We start from the raw sequence: 19,189 nt of genomic DNA, 5'->3' as shown, positions 1-19,189 counted from the left end.
AGGAGGTTTTGGTGCTGTCTTAGTCAGGTGATGTGAAGATCAGGCTCATTCTTGTCATGAAAGAGGTTTTGCTGAATGCTTGTGAATAAAAAAACCAAGCTTGACTGGCTGCCTTGGTACCATTGTAAGGTGGCTCTGATGCGAACAAAGGTTAATTTGAGACCTAGGAACACAAGATGGCCTCCAAGCTAGAGATTACATCTGCAACAGGCTTAAGAGACTAACCTTTGCTAATGCTCATTTGAACTGCCTGAAAGCAACCTGCTGTGAGCTTGAGGGGGTTTTGAGGTTCCCTGGCTCATGACCAGGATATCTCTTGCCATCTCTGCAGTAGATCATTGCTCCCCAGCTGACGTACAACAAATAGCATCCCAAGTAGAAAAAGGCTGTGCTCAGAGCTGCTCCCAGAGATCCAGCACGGCAGCCTGCCTGGGGCACCAGGCCTCCCTGCCAGCCCAGGTCTCTCCGGTTTAACCCTGCTCCCATCCCTGCCTCTGGGGCTGTTACCCAGTCAAAGGCTTGCTCTACTACATGCTACAGCTCCTTTGCTGCAGGAAGTATGGGGGTCTTGCCCCCACCCAGTTCATCAAAACAACAGAAACGGGGATAAAAGAAGACATTGACTATTTTATGTAATTACACAAAGCGGGAAAGTGTCTCAGATTACACCACTCCCTCCCCTGGGCCATATCAACCCTCTGGCCACCACCAGCTGCAGCAGCCTCTTCAGCGGGTCTTCCTTAGCAGTGCTGGCTTACACGGGATGGCTGAAGGGTTCAAGACCTTCAGCTCCCTTTTTCTGGGGAGGAAAAAAAAGAGTGACAATGACTTAGACTCACCCAACGAGCTAGCAGGCTCCTTAACCTGCTTGGCATAGGGCTGCCTTCTCAAAGCACTTGGAGGGCACCACGTGGTCCCTGTGCAAGAAAAACCCAACAAACCCACTACCACACACACGTGGGCTGTGGGTAGTGGGCTGTGGGCCAGCTCTTGCCTCCAGGATGCTCAAAGGCCAGCCGCATTTCTGATGTCCCAGCTGAGTTGCAGTAACCCTTTTCTTAGCTGATGGCTTTTAACACCCTTGTTTGTTTGAAAACACCATGAGCTAGAGAAGGCGAAAATCACAGGGCGTGCTGTGCATCTGTCACAGGGGAGGGCTGCCAAGCTGCTGTCTTTCCTGCTGATCCCAGAGGCAAACATCCTTCTGGGAAGTGGCACACGTCAACCCAGAGCTGGCTGGAATTCAGGTGCTCTGTGGTCTGGGAGGGAGGTGTTCTCCAAACACACCACCTTCCTGTTAGCTGGATGATCTAGTCTCCAGTCCAAGGATTCATCATGCCTGTTGTGGTCCCACCACAGTGACGAGCATTTGAGCTGGAGTGTGATGGCAAGGTGAAGGGTGTTTTCCACATGTACACGTCTCCAGCATCCTCTTCCAGCATCACCCTGCCCCTCCTGTGCTTCAGAGGGGCCACTGCTGCCCCACAGCTGCGTTCGTGGGGCTGGGAGGTCACAGCCACATGCCGTGCTGCTTCTTGGTGCCCCAAAGGCCACGTTCAATCACACTGAGCCACAAAACATTGCTGGAGATCCCTGAGAAAAACGCAACATTTCTCTGCCAGTTTCAGCTTGCCCCTTACCATCACACCACCACTGGCTGTGGTGTGGCGGGTCTTGCTCCTTGGGCTGGCTGGCCAGCTGGGGAGAACCCTCGGGAGGGAGAAGGTGGCCTTTGGGAAAGAGAAGAGCCACAGGAGTCCTCAGACTTGCCCCTGTGGGCGGCTGCCCAGCCTCACCGCTGGTAGAGGGTCATGATCCCTGCGTGGTGCAGGCTCCTCCACAGCGCTGACTCCAGCATCATGTCGTGGTTGGCATAAAACACCAGTGGTTTCTTCTCCAGCTCGTAGTAGTGGTCTGAGAACTGCTTATAGTTGGCAGTGATGAACCCGTAGGCACTGACCTGCAGGGAGGGAGGTGGGACAGACAGACAAAGGACAGGGTCAGGGCTCCACCTTGGGCGGTCCATGCACCACCACCCACCCCCCAGGGATGGGGTGGCACATGTAGGACAGCCACCAGGACACGCTGGTCCCCACCAGGAGCCTTACAGCAGCTATTCACAAGCCCCCAGCAGCCAAAGGGGGGGATATCCTTGTCCCCAGGGGGAAGGTGGCCCCATGGCCTCTTACCTGGTCGCAGGTGTGGAGCGCGGTGAGGAGCATGAGAGCACCGGTGCTGGGCATGTAGAGCGAGCCGTACTGCGTGTTCAGGAGCTCCGACCGCAGGAACCTGCCGGTGGACACGGCAGGTTGGGGGGGGGGGAATCACGGCTGGCACAGCACCGTGGCCCCCAGCACCAGACCCAGCAGCACCCAGCACCCATCCAGCCCCCATCATGCACTCGGTGACACCAGTGCCTGGTAAGGCAGAAGCACCAAGTGAAACACAGGACTTGTGGATTCTCTGATGGCTGCTACTAAGGTTCAGCTCATTTGTTGCAGGTTGCTAAAAGGCACCTCTCTGCTGTTTGAAATCACACCAACCCATGTGCCTGCTTTCATGAAAGGTAGGAAGAGACAATCCTTTTGGGCCCTACCTCTGCTCCTGTTAGACTAGGTCAAAATTTAATTTATCTGGGGAAATGGGGAGACAAGGTGAGCACAGTGAGGTGTAGGAGGGGATGTGAGCTGTGCTGCAGCAAATAGGAATGGCAGGGGAGAGATGCCTCTGCCTTGTCTGCAGAGAGCAGGGCAGAGGTGGTTCCAATGCCTGGGGAGGACTGGGACTGCGTTTTGATGCTGGGCAGCCACTGGTCTGTACTGGAGAGAGCAGTGGTGGGAGGCAGATGGTCTGAGCCCAGCATGGAGCAGAGCTGGGCAGCAGCCACGGTCCTCATCATCCTCACCTCGCTGTCAGGTACTGCAAGAAATCTGGATGCAGCAGCTTGAACTTCTCTGCAGATGCCTCTGGTCCAAAATACTTCTGTGGTCTGCATTGGGGCAAGGAGAAGGGCAGAAGTCATGTCACAGGAGTCCTGGAGCTACTTAGGGTTTATCCCACCAGGGACAGACACGGGGCGAGGGCAGGCAACTCATACTCCCTCTGGTACATCACCAACGGTGCTGGGAGGATCTGGGGGGGCTACTCACTTGTCCCCCTTGTCCGAGCCCTCGGGGACTGGGATGCCCTGGATGGCCGACTTCAGCATGACATAGTCCCGGACATCTGAGGGGATGAAGATGTACCTCAGGTCCTGCAGTGGGGACACAGACGTGGCACTTGAGGGGGGGCTTTCGGGCACTGCCCACGCCAACGGGACGAGGACTGAGGGAGCAAGCCCAGCCTCAAGGGAGAATTTGGGGTCACCTCCCCAACAAGCCCTTGGGGTCTCACCTTGGCCTGGGGTATCTGGGTGAAGCCGTACTCCTCATAGGCGATGAGAGAGTTCTTCATGGTGTTCACCGTGAAGCCGTAGAAGGAGATCTTGGTCCCGACGTCCTCCTCGAAGCCTTTGATCACGGCACCGTTGAGCCTGCGGGAAAAGCGCAGGACACGTGTCCTGGACTGGCCTCTCCCCAGCACCCATGGCCCCATCCTGCCCAGGACCTGTCCGCACCTGAAGACCAGGTCGTGCGCATCGATCGCCTTGCCCTGCCGTGAGCCGTTGAGGATGCCGCCGTTTCCCACCACGGCGCAGCGGACGCAGCCCCCGGGGAAAGCGTCCCTGTCAAAGAGGTGCCTGTTGGCGGAGGTGTTGAGAAGCCGGAGGGTGCTGCCCACCACTGGAACAGAGCAGGATGGGGCCGGTCAGTGGGGAAAAGGTGTGCATCAGCCCGCGTGAGCACCTGTGCGCTTAAGCGTGCAACAGCACGCACGGACAAACTTGTGCAAGAGCACATCCAGGAGCAGCACACAAGGAAGCTCATGCTATCCTCGTGCAGGACAGGGGTCTACAGGTGGGATGGGGGGACACCAGCCAGTGCCACCTCTCACAGGCTCGGTGTCACCCCCTCACAGCCCTTCCTAAGCCTGCTCCAAACAGCGGCCACCTGAGGCCATGCAAGGCATGGGGATGCATCGGGACATCTCCAGCCCCAGCCCTGTGGATGCTGCTGCCTGTGCTGGCCGTGTCCCCTCCTGACAATGTCTCCTTGCAAATGCCACTGGTTGACTCCCCCCCCGCTGCCCCCAGCACTTCCCAGCCCAGGGATTGAAGCTGGCGGCTGCCAGGGAGAGCAGAGAGTGGGTCTGGGGTAGGAAGGGAAACAATCTCCATCCACAACAATGGAGAGGGTTGTCCGAGCTCCTCCGGCCCCAGTTAATAATCATGCACACACTGGAGCTTTTATTCAGGGAAAATGTCACAAGATGCAGCAAATGGCATTTGCAAAGCCATCCCCTCCACCCTGGGAGGCAGAGTGGGAAGAGATCAAGGTTCCTGGCTCCTCTGCAGGGCTTCTCTGCCTGCCCCATTTCTTCAGTCCCTTCTGCTGGGCTCCCTGGCCCCTCGAGCTGCCCCGCACCCTCCCATCACCCCCCTTGCCCATCTGCTGCCACCCCCATCCCCATTGGGTCCATACCTGCGTGGGACAAGCCTAGCCAGCCATAGGGGACATGTCGTGCCTTCAGCCCGTCCCAGGTCTCCGGGGTGAAGTGCTGGTCCCACATCAGCACGGGGGTGTCAAAGCGGAAGATCTCCCCAAACTTGGGGTCTGCCTTTGCTCTGGCCATCACCGAGCGGAGGCACGTGCTGGGCTGGAGGGAGGAGGACCTTGGCTCAGTCTCCAGCCTGGGTCTACCTTCCTGTGACATCTCCACCCCTCAGCAGGCACTGAGGAGAGGACAAACCCAGGGACAGAAATGCTTCTTGTCCATCACATGCTCTGCTGAGTCACCCAGGCAAGGGCATTGCCTCATGCTTCAGTTTCCTGCTGCAAAATGCCCTTTGGTACCCAGCTCCCTGGGGCTGGGGGGACCAGGACTTACAGAGTCACCTGAGAGCATGAGCCCTGTGAAAGATTCAGCACCTTCTAGTGTGGGCACCCCGCTAAAGGCCTTTGCTGTACGAGAACAGCCCCAATGCCCAGGACCAGTCCCTCCCAGAACCTGGGTCCATCCTCACAAGCCTCCAGCCTGGGCTGGTGGCCCAGGCATCATGGGGTTGGAGAGAGTGGGTGATGCTGGCTCCAACCTCCACATTGGGGAACTGCTCGGGGAGGTGCTACCACGGCAGCAGGGACGCCTGGGGAGACCCACGTGCATGGATGGAGGAGGTTTCTCCTCCGCACACATACACAAAACCCTTTCCAGACAGTGCTGCTCCTCTTCAGCTTCCCCCCACAGACCTTCAACCAACAAAACCCAGCAAGGAGGAGCACCAAGGACACTAACCATATCGTGCTAACGATTACCTGCTTTCTGCTGGGCTTGGGCTCCTCCAGCTCGGCAGAAGGCTTGAAGGGCTTCCCACTGGAAAGGGGAAAACATATAGCAGAGTTAAAAATCCATCATGTGGGCACTGGGGAACCCCAGAGTGGGCAGGGGGCTCCCAGCTCGTGCCAGGACCAATGCGCACACCTTAGTCCCTTACCTCTCTAAGCTGCCTTCAAGGGCCCATCTGTGGCTGCCAGCTTGGCGCGATGTCCCTGACGGAGCCAGGACCAGCGGTTCTGGCCGCAGCAGGCTGGGAGAAGAAGCCAGTAGGGGCTCAGCCGGGGAGGTGACACTGAGCCACTGCACCCCAACACCCCCAACCTGCGAGAGCCACGGGGCAGGACCATGTCACCTCCACTTGGCTCCTCTCCACCGCTGCCTGCGCCCACCCACCCCCTGTCTGCGCGTGTTTCTGCAAGCAGAGAGCCACGGATTTGCAAAATACGGGGTTTGTGCAGAAAGAAGCCGCCGTCTCCTGGTGGGTCCCACCTCCAAAAACTGCACCCAGCCCAGCCTGCAGCCTTGGGGAGACCCTGCCGAGACCTCCCCTGCTCTTCCCACCATCCCACCTTTCCCGAGCATGAGAGGGATGAGGCTGGGACAAGCTGGGCAAGCCAGCAGGACACATAAAACTGCTACACTGGCAAAGCAATCAGCAACTGGGATCTGGAGGCTCCCAGGGTGTGCAGGACCCCCCTCTGCCAGGGGGCCAGCTGGGGCATGCCCTGATCCTTCATTTAGCACTGGGGGACAGAGGCAGAAGGCTTCCCACCCCGAGCATCTTGGGGTGCCCTGAGCCCTACGGGGCCAGGCAGAGCAGACCCGGTCTCCCAAGGGGGGTGTGTGGGGCTGGGGGCCAGGGGCAGGCAGGGTCGCAGCCTGGCAAGCAGGAGGTGGGAGCCCACCGGAGGGGAACAGGCTCCCATTCATCCCCGCACAGAAGGGCCCTTCAGAGCCCCCCGGCGCCGCCTCCAGCCCAGCCTGCAGGTGCTCAGGCCAGAAGGGGGGCATTGTGGAGGAGACAAGGGCCCCCTTGTTACGGGATCTCTGCTTGGGAGCCTGGGGACAGGTAGAGGCAGGTGGGGAGCGGAGCTCTGCCTCCCCCCCCGGCCCCCGCTGGCGCGACGCTGCCCGGCGCGGCAGGCATTGGGTTTCCATCCCCGTCACGGCCCCTGTCGACACCAGCGGCACCCACAGCCCTGCCCGGGAGTAGATCCAGACCTGTTTGCCACCCAAACCCTGCTCTGTGCCACCCTGGGGGTACAGCATGATGCGGAGGGACAGCCCAGCCCCTTGCCTGGGTGCTGGCACTGGGGGCTGGAGCATCTCCCCAGGCACGGACAGGGAGTCATGGCCAAGCAGGCTTTAGTCCCAGCTCCCTCCTTCCACTGTCCCAGCACCGCCAGATCTGGGCAGGGGATGCTGAGGGCAAAGGCATCCCGCCTGTGCAGGGGGCTCAGCACCACGAGAGGAGCAGGGCAGCTTTTGAAATCAAGCCAGTGCGTCTTGCCCCAGTGTCCCATAAAAAGGCACCTCCCCAGCAAGAGCTGCTGCCCTGCAGAGCCCCCACCATTCAAAACACACACGCTCCAGCCCAGGGGCAAGGTCCCTGACTTAGCTCTACCCCATGGCCAGATCCTGCCCTCCAAACACGTGCAAAGAGCTGTCCTGCTGCGTACAGTACAGGAGGGCTGACACCGGGGCTGGCCCCAGAGGCAGGAGAGGGGTCGGGCTGGCACTGCTCCCACCTCTCCTTGCAGCCACCAGCTCATCCCTGAGACTCATCCCCGGAGCACCTGAGCTGATGGAGAGGAGGGCGGGCAAATCCCCACGAAGGTCACCAAGGTGGGACTGAGCCACCCCAGAGAGATGCCAAAGCTGCAGCTTTCTGCAGGGCCTTTCTGGTGTTATCACTGTGAGCATCTAAACAAACCCAGCCTGACCAAACTTGCCTGTTCCCTCAGCTTGCGGATGGGAGCGGAGCTGCCCTGGCAGGGTCTGTGCACAGCAAGGCACTGGCTGGGAAAGGCCATCCAAAGGCTGTAGGAGACCTCGTGGTTACGCTGGAGGCTGCTCTTTCAGCTCATCTCTGCCAGGTACAGGCAGTACACCCTGATCAGAGCAGAGCTTGCCCATGCAAGAGTCTCACAGCAGCTACAAGGAAAGCTCTGCGCACTGAAAACAGCTGAGCTGCAACGAACCGCCATGGGATCCCCACAGAGCTCACCCTCAGCGAGCCACCCCAGCCCTGCTTGCTTCCTCCATCTCACGACACAGAAGATCCCCAGCCCAAGTGCCTCACCAGTAGGAGCTTATAAACATTACCAGAACCTGAACAACGGACCAGGGACTGAAGAAACCTCCAGAACCAGCTCCTGCAATGCACCAAGCTCCCCGGAGCAGCACACCCCCCTGCACCCAAAGCCCCCTTGTTTGGCCACCCACCCTTTTTCTGGCCACAGAGGCGCAACCCACCACCAAACCCCAAAAGCCGTTACCCTCACACACCATGCCCAAGCTCATACTGCCCAGGAGATGCACGCAAAAAAGCTTCTCCTACCCTGCTGCCTCTCCAGCCCTTCCTCATCAGGCTCATGAGCCCCAGCTGCACATCTCTGCCCACCCAGCCCTCCGAGCTCTCCCACTCTTATTTCTTGGTACAGACCCTTCCATTCCCATTCCCTGGCTCATCCCAGTGCCTGCAGGACAAGGCAAAGACCCGGACACTGGCAGCGGCAGGGTGCTGTGCTGCTTTCTGAACTGCCAGGGATGCTGTGGGAGCACCCGGGGCAGCGCGGGGGGCTGAGACCCGGCTGTGCTTGGGCTGGCTGGAGGGAGGTGGGTGCAGGCAGCCCAGCAGGTTGGCTCCTGCTGATGTTCAATGGGAGCTGGTTCCCTCCTCCACCTGTGGCCACACATGGTGCGTGGCACTTGCTCATCACTTTTTCCAGGACTTGTGCTGACCTGATAAACTCAGTCCCCACGTCAGCACCTCCCTGCACTCGCATCCCAGCTGCGGGTGCTGGAGCCAGCTCCCCAGCATCACGGTAGCCATCCTGGCTGTGGCTGCTGCCCAAACGCTGCCAGGGAGGGCGTGGAGCAGCTGGGGACACCCTCCCCCCCCCCCCCCAAAACAGAGTGGCGCGTCGGGGAGCCAAACACTTTGACGTCACCCGCCAGGATGTGGTGAAGCACCTCGTGATGCTTGGTTGACTCAGAAGATGACAACCCTGCCCCAGACCGGCCGATGCACAATGGGGCTCCGGGGAAGGAGTGGCCCTTGGCTGCCCAGGCACCAGCTGCGGCAGTGGAGCCAGCCAAGCCTGGGTGCGCTCTCTGCCGTGGCATTCACAAATATGACGTCTCTGGTCTGTGGCCACCCCCCATTTCCAGAAGATAACACCATGTATGAGTGTTGTGAGCACACGCTCTGGCCTTATCTTCAGCAAACACTCCCAGGGCCCTGCAGAGCCATTTGAGAAAGCCGAAGCAGCAACGCAAACCCGCTCTCAGAAGGCGTTTGCTCCATCCCACCGCAAAGGGCCGAGCTCCAGAAAGCATCTTTCCCTGGCCCAGCGCCAGAGCGGCACAGCGAGGCTGGGCAGAGCTCCGCGCTCATCCTGTCTCCCCTAATAACAAAGCCACAAGCAGTGCTGGCAGCTCACCGGTGGGGTTTCAGAGAGATGGCTGGGCAGGGAGTGGGACGAGGCTGTGGCCAGCTGAACCCGGGGGGCTCCAGGGATTTCGGCTCCCTGCAGCCCCACTGAGCACCGGGTGGCCAGTTCTGCGGGGACGAGGGCATTTCACCCATCTCTGTAGGGGTCTCACCGCTGCCACCAGCTTCGTGCTGAACTGGAGGGGTACTGGGCATTGCCGTGGGTATCTGGCCCTCGGGTGATTTGGTGGTGGCAGCAGCCAGCATCAAGTGGGGGGTCAGCTTCCTCCCAACCCCCTTTGTCGCCCCGTAAGTCTGCGCAGAGGCACTGCTCACACAAACCTCCCTGCCGAAACGTGGCCACCTGCACCGACGAGTGAGCACCCCCGACCCTCCCTTTCATCCCCAACGGCAGGCAGAGCAGAAAGCGTGCACTCTGTGATAGCACGTCAGCCGTGCAAAACACCAGCTGTCCCAGTTTCACCTCTGGACTCAGCCCCGCATCCATCGGCAGGGCAGCACCGATTCCTCCGGGTGCACAGTTCAGGCTGGACAAAGAGCAATCAGGGGACGGCGCGTTTCTAAACACGGAATCGGAGCAAACAGGACTCGCTCTGGTTTGGAGTGCAGGTCGGCTCCCTGTTATCTCGCCCTGGGCTCCTCTCTGGGGCTGGACGAGCTGACCCTCGGTCCCATCGGTCGCGGGGCAGGAGGCTGGGCTGGCTCTGCGGCGCGGGGACCCGGGGCTGGGGCAGGTCCAGGCAGGGTTAGGCAGTGACTGAGTTACCTGCAGCCTGCCACGGGCTGGGGGGAACCCACTCCCGGCTCCCATCCCGTGGGTCGCCTCTGCACCCTGCTCCTGGGATGGGCCACGGACCCAGTGCCACGGCAAGGCTAGTTTCCATTCCCAGCTCCAGCGTGGTCCTTGGGCACGTCCCGCTGCCCTCGCGGGCCTCAGTTTCCCCTCTCATGGACATCAAGCTCTTTGTGGAGAGCTGCTCCACACCCCAGCCGCAACCTGCCCCAAGCGCCGTGCGGTACGAGCTAACGCTGCTGCTGTTCGCAGCACTGCTCACCCAGCGTGGAGGAGGGTGAAAACAGCCAAACTCTGCCCGGGCTGCTGGGGATACTTCTGCTCCGCAAGACCAGCAGGAGAGGAGATCCCTGCCCTGGGCAGGACAAGAGGGGGCAAGGAGAGCCCCCATCTCCCAGCTGGAGAAGAGAGAGCGTCTGGACCCCAGGGAAGCCCAGCCAGCTGCATTCCCAGCGACTCCCAGCACAAATCTGGCTGCACTCAGATCACCCCATGCAGGACCGGCTCTGGTCCCCACAGCAACCTCCATTCCCGGGCGGCACCCTGGCAGCTGGGGTCTATCGCACCCATGGCACCCAAGAGCACCCAGCATGGAGGCTGGGGACACCCATAGCACTCTTGTGGCACATTACCTGACGCTCACAGGAGAGGAAGGTGGCTGGTCCTGCAGGCCAAGTGCTGTGCAGGCTCCCTCCCACCCTGCCCACTCAGCCGTGCTCCCCAGGGCTCCCTGGGGGACCCCAACACCCTCACCCACCTGGCACCGGGGAGACTCAGGAAGGGGCTTGGGGAGGTTGCAGGGAAGGCAGACGTGACCACAGATGGGGAGATGCAAATTGCTGGAGTTTGGGAAATGCTGCAGCCCCTGGGAGTTTGCAAGCGGTGGGGCGGCAACCCCGGGGATCCGAGTGGGATCGGATGCCTTGCACTGGCAGTGGGGGGATCAGTGCAGCTCCATGGGGGCCAAACCTCCCCCCAGGACAATCAGCCAGCTCTGATCCTAAATCAGCTCAGCGGGGACACATGGGGCTTGCAGAGGGGCTGGCTGGCTGCTGAAGGGGGTTTGATCCCGCTGGGGGCTGAGCACCCCCAGCCGTCCCTGGACCCAGCAATGGTTTCTTTGCACTCTGATGGGTTGAACCCCTGTGGGGACCCCTGCAGCCCCCCATGACCCCAAGGTCCTGCGCTGGGCACCCCTGGGCTCAGCTGGTGGCCATAGGCAGGACCCAGTGCCCAGGACACCTCGGGCAGGGGGCAGCACCTGCTGCAAGCACATTTCCCAAACCAGCCAACAACCGGGGGCGCAGCCGAGATAACCCGCACCGAGGGGCCCACACCAGCAGCCCAATTCCCTCTCCCCACCCCAGCGCATGGTACCTCATGCTGGATTTGTACATCCCTGCCTCCCAGCCCATGGTACCTCATGCTGGATTTGTACATCCCTGCCTCCCAGCCCGCTCCGCGTCCCCCCTTACCTGGCTATGATCCTCTGGCTGGGGGGCAACTCCACCGCAGCATAGTAGTGACCGTAGAGGAGCAAGGAGGATGTTAAACCTGCCAGGAGCAAAAGGCAGAGCCGTTTCCAGTGCGGGGACCCCATCCCAGACACTTCAACCGCTGGAGTAGCGCAGGCAAGCGGGAGCGTGGGAGCCTGTGCTGCCTGCACCGGGCACGCCGCCGTCCCGCCGCTGCCTGCAACTGGCCCTGCAAACTTCCCGACCCCTCTCCTCTCTTGGCCCTGTGGGTGCAGACACTGCTCCGTCCTGCCGACTGGGATGGATATTACTCCTGAGCGGTGGGAGGGAGGGTGTGAGCCGGAGGGAGGAGGCAGCCGGCTGACTGGTTCAGACTTGCTGAGAAAAAAAGCACTTTTGAGCTGCTTTTTTCTCTGAACTGGGGATTAAACATTTACTCAGACCAGCAGGAAAATGTGCTTTTTTTTTGCCTTCTTTTCATGCCAACCACCTACAGCTCACAAAGCACGAAGGTTCCCCCTTTCTGTAACTTTCTTGTTTGGCTAAAACATGTGCTTTTACCACCAGCTGCTTCACAACCGGCAGCGTGCGCAGCCCACGCCAGCACCCGGCGACCCCACAGCGCAGCCACCGCCAAGCGTGGCCGGAGGTGCCTGCTGTTTATTAGAAGTTTATCAGAAACTCCAGGCTCCAAAGTAAAGCCAGACTCTGGTCTTGGGGTGCCCAATAGCAGCACCACAGCACATACCGGCACCCAGCCGCTCGCAGGCAAACCTGCCGCCGCAGGAGCAAATCTGGTGTAAAAGGGGAGAAAGGGGGGGACACACACTGGTGGGGTGCTGCCTCCGGGTCCCTGGTGGCTTTTTGGCTGAACAGATCGCACCCCCACAATGTGGTTTTTGTAGCAAACAAAACCGTTCAGGGCTTTGTGCCAAGTTCGACAAATGGTTTAGGCTGGGGGAAATGAAAAACGGGTTTGGGGGGAAATCCGAATGAAGCATTTTGACATTTTCAGAAGCGAAGTGCTTCAGTTCCTTTTTTGAAAGAATATTTCGACATTACTTCAGTTAAACTCATTGAAACAAAGAAAACAGCCCTGCTAACTGTAGGATATGCATACCAAAATGTGTGTTACAGCGGGGGAAGGGACTCAGCAAGGAAAACAAGCGTTTTCAGCTGAACTGCAGTGACTTTGGGGGTGGATGGGGTTGTGCGTTGGATTTTTAGGAAGCCACCAGACTTGGGGAGAGGCAGCATGGTGAACCCTGCTCCATCCAAACCCTCAGCCCTGCACCCACGGCTCCCCAAGCACCCACAATGCAAGTCTCCATTCGCTTGCATTACTGCAAGTCCCCCAGTTGCCGGCCCTGGTCCTCTGGGAATTTTGGCTGTGCGGGGATGGCACCGTACCAGCATCTGTGAAGTACCCAGGTTGCATCGGTGACGATGTCCTGATGTGAACACGGGAGCAGGTCTGGGACCCAAGGCTTGCAGCGGTGCCAGCGCTGGCCTTGTCCCAACTGGGAGAGTGGACATCAGACCTGGGTCACCACCACAGGATGGCGGCCAAGCAGATTTTAAAGAAAACTTACAGGGAACAAGCCCTGCTGTTGCACAGGGGCTGGGGAGCTGCAGCAGGCAGGTGTGGCTGGGCACGGGGTGTCTTGGGGAAGGAGAGAGCAGGCAAGAAGCAGGAGGGACAGGACAGACCATCACCGCTTGGACACGCAGGGATGAACAGAGGTCTAAAGCTCAGCTGGAGCTAAAACTACAAAAGGAAGGGCAGGAAGAAGGAGTTAACACATACCCTAGTAGCAAAGGGCAGCTCAGAGAAATGTGGGTGCAGCGATGGAAGAATTCAATGCTTTTTGCCTCTATCAGTAAAGCCTGCTCCCAGCCCCTGGCAGTACTGGGACATCTAGAAGATTCAGGGCCAGCGGAGGTGGGACAAAAGTCTGGGATCCTGCTCAAAGGTCCCCCAGCCTGGAGCCTGTCCCCACCCGGTGTGACTTGGGGATTGCCCTTGTTCACTCTGACCTGATGGATTTGCTCCCTGTGACCCAGCGCTTCGGCTCAGGTGCTCTCAGCTCTGGCCCTTCGTTAATCATGGCTAATTATTACCAACTGTTCTACTAAGTCACAAGGGACATAGCAAGGCTTGGCCCTGGAGGTGGACAACCGATGGTCTGGAGCAAGTGGCCTGAGGAAAGTCAGGAATTTGCCATCTGGAGACATTTATGGCCCAATTACGCAAATGCTGTGAGTGGCAGCTTCAGTGCATTTGCCCAGAGGGAGGAAGGAGCTCATTTCTTCACACCGCTCTCATCTCTGTTTCCATGATATATGGTTTTCTACTGTTGGGGTTTTTTTCAAAGGGGTGAAAATGAGATGCACAGTTCTTCATCTACTCTACTTGTTTTGTGCTACAATGCATTTTGGCCCATGCCCCAAAATTAAGTGGTGCTTAATTTAGAAGTTAAGTAAGTGTGAAAACCTTTTAGAATGATAGTTGCCAAATAAAGATTAGGAAAAGAACACAAAAGAAATTACAATGAAAACCAGCAAGTATCATTTTTAGCCTGGGCTTTTTATTCCAGTGATTACTTCTTGGAAACAAAACCCAAGCCATCCACATGGCTAGAGAAAGCAAGAGGAAAATAAGCACATTTTGCACCAGCTGGCTGTTGGCCACAGGTTGGTGGAGGAAAGTCTTACGCTCTTTGCCATGATGAACTGTCCAGCTGGGAGAAAGAGATCTCCAAAAATCTCCTGGAGGATTTATATATCCCAATTTGTTCAGCACAGGTCAGAGGTGCATTTAAGAAAGTGCCAAAAATCTGCTTATAGGAAATTTCCCTGAAATGCGAAGTCTGGACCTAGGAAAGCGTTGCTGTCAGCTCCGCTGGAGAACGTGGGGCCATATGGCTACCTGCGAAGGCAAGACCATTGCATAATGAAAAATTTGTCAGCAGATGTCTCGGGAGGCTGACGCACAGCCCCTTCCCAACAGGGTGGGGAGAGCAGCGAGAGCGCGCCTCGGCCAAACCTCCTCTCGCCAGGTTCCCTGCAGAAACGGAGTCAGGCAAAGCACCTGCCTGCACTAACGCTGCCTGGGCAGTACTGTGGATGCTCCCTGACAGTCTTTGCTTGGATTTTTAGGTGTTACTGCAACCAAAGTCAGGAGGTGAGCGGGGAAGTGACTGCACAGAGGATGCTTGGACGTGGGGACCCCAGCACCTACATGACAGCAGTGCGGCAGCAGCTCTGAGCTGTGGGACCGGAGATGCTCAGGGCTGTGCTCAGCATCACCCCATGGCAACCGCAGCTCTGAGCGCTGGGCTCTGCCTTTCTGCCTTGTACACAATCCCACGCTGCGGGCAGGGAAAGGGGCTCAGGGATGCAGCTGTGCAGTGTAACTGAGCTGACGTGCCCCATCTTTGTGCCAATCTGGCAGGATGCGGCCCATCAGGGAAACACATCCTTTAGTCCCCTCCTGCTCCTCGCAAAAGCAGGAAGGTTGTGGGGACAAGCCACGGGCTGAGGTGGCAGGTCGGGACCTCGCATGCGGTGGCAGTATATGGCTTACGTTGGCTCGCTCCCCTCAGCGCTGCTGGGGCCCAGCCTAGCTCTCATGGCAGAGATGTCTGCACCTGGCAGAGCCGTTGGGCAGCCCTGGACCATTGACCAGGGCTGAGATAAGCTGAACACACAGTCTGAAGGCCTCTCTGCCAGGCATGAGGCAACCTGTGAGGCTCTGTCCTGGAGGGGTGCAGAGCTGGGAAACAACTTTGAGAGATTTGAGAGATTAAGGTGACAATGCAAACCACAGCCTTCCCCTCTCTTGCCAGCTCTGCACCAGGCAAAGCAGATGTACACTGATCTTAGCACGGTAAAAAGTCCCTGAGGTCTGCTGAAACACATGGCTCAGGCCAGGCTCTGTCCCCAAAGCACACAGCTGGGGAGAGGGGACACTGTTTCTGAGTGTGGGTGGGTGCCAGCCCCTCATCCTTCTGTGTGGTCCCGCCTGACGCTGCACGGCTTCTGTGGGAGGGATGGAGGGACCCTTGGGATGTCCTCAGGACTCAGCAAGTGTCTTTTCAGAATTTACCACCCCGAGGGCTGGGTCAGGCCAAGCTGGAAAAGCCCCACAGCACCCAGGGTCCTGCTGCTCAGCCTGGCAGAGGAGCCCGGACTACCACAGCGCCTTGGCGTGGGAACCAGGGGCTGCTGCACCTCCAGGAGCTGTTTGCCTGCAGGGCCCTGCCCCAGCACCTGGAGATGAGGGCTCTCTGCAGGGTAGGTGCTTTTGATCACCTGGTACTTTTTGCACAACAAAGCCATGGGCTGCTCCTTTATCTTGTTCTCCCTCCCCTACTATCAATAGTTTTTCTGGTCTGACTGGATTTCCCTGCTGCCACATCCCCAACAAAGGGAGAAGGTCCACACAGTAGAGGTGAAGAGGGTGAACCCCCCCCAACCCTGCACAATGAGAGCCTGCCCCAAACCTCTCTCCACTTGGAGAGCATAAATAGCATTTGATGAGTCACCAGCACAGAGGTTTTTGTGCTGACCTGGAGCTGGCACACTGCTCTGCTATACTCCCATGGCTGACCTCCACGGCTGCTTGAGAGCGATGTATCTGGAGGGAGCACGTGCTCCATGCTGGGAAGCCAGGCACCGGTGTCCAGCTCTGGCTGCTCTGTGCCTCGGTTTCTTGCCTGGGAACAAGAGAGACAGGACTGACTATCTGGATGTGCCATCATGGCACCAAACTGCCTTGGAGCCATGTGTGCCACATGCAGTGGCTCCCTCTGGCACCTGGTTTGGTTCGGTCTTGGCTGACAGCACTATCAGGCACCCCAAGCCTGAGGACACCCCTTTCGGGCTCTGGAGAGCAGGGTTGGGCTGACCAGGAGCGGGGCAAAGATGGGTGCTGCACTGCCTGCATGTCCCTGAGGCGCATCCCCGTTCGGCCCCAGCCCCAGCTGAGGAGCTACTTGCCTGCGAACTTGCAGCAGGACATGGTCCCTGCTTCTGCTAGACGAGGGTGAGCAGTCACACCGAAAAAAGGGAAGAGGCTGAAACCAAACAAAAGATTCAAAGCCCAGCCAGGAAGGTGACACAGCAAGAGTTGCTGGGTGACAAAGGGATTTGTTTCCCGCAACCTGGCCGTTAATATTTAGAGGCCGTTAACTCATGGGGAGCCCCAGGAGGGGTCGGGTACAGCTGTTATAATGGCTCACGGTACTCACCCAACAGTGTCCCAAAAAAGCAGGGCTGACACAACAGCAGCTTCTGGACACGCTGAAGCACAGTTGCGTATTTCTTCCCCAAATCAGACATCTCTGGTTAAATCCAGCAGACCCTGCAGCTCCTGGCTGGCACTGGGTATCGTGTCTGTGCACGAGCAGTTGTCGCTGCGTCTGAAGCATCTCTCAGGATGTCAGACCCAATCCTGCCGTCAGTCCCTTCGCTTGTGCTGCCTTCAGCACCATGCCACGTTGCACAAGCCGAGGCTGCACCTTTGCACGCACTTTGCAGCTGCAAGAGTGGCACTCACAGGTACGAAACCTCTTCTATGCATGTCCCTACATACCCCAAGGAGCTCCTGGACCATAAATCCTACGGGCAGGCAGGTGTTATAAAGCAAAGGACATGGGGGGACAAAAGTCTGATGCAGTGTGGGCAGCTGCAGGGCTGTGCACAGCACTCAGACATGACCTGTGCCAAACCTGGATGTGCCAGACATGGCACGATGCTGACAGGTCCCTGAACAGGAGCTGCCACCTGGTGGCACTGGGACAATCCTGCTGGCCTGCCAGCCACAAGGACCTGGATGGGGACATTTGGGGTGGCCCTGCACCATGGCACTGGCTCTGTTCAGCCCCACTGAGGAGGCTGGGGCTACTCCAGCACAGCCCGGCATTGCTGCTTTCACCCTGGGACACATCCAGCTGGGAGACTCACCCAAGCCCTGAATCCTGGCTCTTGCCAAGGGTGCTCCAGCTGTAGGTGCCCTCTACAGGTTTTGCCACACTAGTTTGGGCCAGGCTAGAAGTTGGCTGGGAAATGCCACCTCCAAACCCCTTCGACTTCCCGCGGCCGCTCCGGACCCAATGGCACAAGGTCAGGTGGCTCTGGTGAGATGCAGCTGGACTTGTGCTCTGAGGGATGTGTCCCCGAGTGCACCACACCTCAGCCAGCCCACAGTGGGATGGGATGCCTTGGTGCAAGGGGGACGCGAGCAAAGTAAGGAGGTGAAGAGGACCGCCAGGTCAGAGCTGCTTTTCTGGGGCCAAAGAGGATGTGGTTTTGAGCTTGCTGGGAAACTCCAGACCACAACAAACACCCTCCTCCAGCTAAGATTATCCCTGATAACATCAAACTATGCCAGCTGTGTTGAGAGGAAAGCCTGGAGGGAATAGGCTCTGCTGGTGGGGAAAGCCTCCTGGGAAGTTTCCTTCCCTTGACTCTGGGAAGCCTCAGCAGCACAGAGGAGCTGGGCGCTGGGGGAAAGCACCAGCTGGGGGAAAGCGCCGGCTGGGGGCTGCCAGCCCATCCCCAAAGCCGCTTTGCCCACCATGATCCCCTTGCTTGGCGGGACTCAGCCCCAACATGCTTCCCAGAGGAGAGGGAAACAAAAGAGGAGGAGGGGGAAGGGAAGGGCCTAAGAGAAACTTCTTCCAACTTCTTGGGAAGAGAAAAGCCCTATTCAGGCAGAAAGAATACCCATGCAGAACTGGTCACTAAGCAACCCATAGCAATTTGGTATGGCCCGACGCACAGGCAAGGAACAAAGCTGCCTTACTGCCCACCAAGAGCCCAGCGGGGTCCAGAGCTCCTGGGTGCAGGAGTTTGTCCTCAGTCGGTTCTGGAGGGTGACTAGCCTCCATCAGGCTCCCTCTTCACAGGGAGGCCGTTTGCTGCTCAGGAAGTATTTCTGATCTGCTTCAAAGCCCATGGCTCTCCATGGGTCTGTTGTTCACATGAGGCTACATACATCATTCCCAACAGAGGCACAGTGCATTTTGGCTAACTCCCTGCTCCTACAGACACTACAGGGCTTGTACGGGCAGAGCAGCCAAACGCAGGCTACACCCTCTCCCAGGCAAGCTGAATTCTTCATTTAGATTACCAATGCCGGGGGGGGGGGGTTGTCCTTTGCCAACAAGCCTAGTGAGACATGAGAAACTGCTTGGCCTCTCTGCAGCACAAGGAAAAAAGGGACAAAGGAAATCAGGCCTGACAAACCCTGCTGACAATCCATGCTGAAATGCCTCCCTCGGAGTCCAGGGGATCCCTGGAGATGCTGCTGCCCCCAACAGAAATGCTGCACAAAAGGAAAACTGCTCGCAGCCACAGCAGGTCACTGGGACCAGTCAAGTGTGCAGCTGGGCCCCAATCCAGAGCCTGATGAGCCCGGGGAGATGCACTGGACCTGCTTGGACACTGGAAGTGGCTTTTTGCCGGCATGGTGTCATGGGGGAAACATCCAGCCCTTCATGCATTTGTCTCCAGCATCTGATATACTTGGAGAGCAGTTGCTGGGACAAGGACAAACTTGCCAGGTGTTTACCCACTTCCTCAGAAAGGTGTCTGGCCAGCTCCGATCCCCACCCTGCAACAGCAACGTGAACAAGTGGCGGATGCTAAGGTATGTCCATGCAAGCTGCAGATCCCCTGCAGGTGGAGGTATTCTCATTAACACTCAGTCCTGCCCTTTCCTGGCTTCATCATCCGCTATCTCAGCCTTTAAGCAATGGCTTTGGACGCACACTAAATAACCAGAACCCACAGGGCTGCAGTGAAAAA

The 19,189-nt window shown here is 58.3% G+C and overlaps 1 protein-coding gene across 2 annotated transcripts; it reads right to left on the bottom strand.

Annotated features, from left to right (window-relative positions):
* Positions 1-607: 607 nt before the first annotated feature.
* On the bottom strand, positions 608-11,686 carry ST6GALNAC2 (ST6 N-acetylgalactosaminide alpha-2,6-sialyltransferase 2). 2 transcript variants are annotated; one of them, XM_069798992.1, is made up of 10 exons: positions 11,378-11,686; positions 5,591-5,683; positions 5,412-5,469; positions 4,581-4,755; positions 3,617-3,782; positions 3,394-3,532; positions 3,150-3,253; positions 2,906-2,989; positions 2,190-2,289; positions 608-1,960 (listed from the first exon to the last, which is right to left on the bottom strand). In XM_069798992.1, the coding sequence occupies exons 1-10, from the start codon at positions 11,500-11,502 to the stop codon at positions 1,793-1,795; spliced, it is 1,212 nt and encodes a 403-aa protein (XP_069655093.1). In that variant the 5' UTR covers positions 11,503-11,686; the 3' UTR covers positions 608-1,792. The 2 variants fall into 2 exon arrangements, with proteins under 2 accessions (XP_069655093.1, XP_069655092.1); XM_069798991.1 differs by lacking the exon at positions 5,591-5,683 and having other exon boundaries at positions 11,378-11,664.
* Between the last annotated feature and the right edge of the window lie 7,503 nt (positions 11,687-19,189).

Source organism: Haliaeetus albicilla, chromosome 12 (genome assembly GCF_947461875.1).
Source record: "Haliaeetus albicilla chromosome 12, bHalAlb1.1, whole genome shotgun sequence".
In the NCBI taxonomy this organism is placed as follows: domain Eukaryota; kingdom Metazoa; phylum Chordata; class Aves; order Accipitriformes; family Accipitridae; genus Haliaeetus; species Haliaeetus albicilla.
The sequence above is the reverse complement of the archived record's forward strand: the minus strand, read 5'-3'. Positions and strand labels throughout refer to the sequence as shown.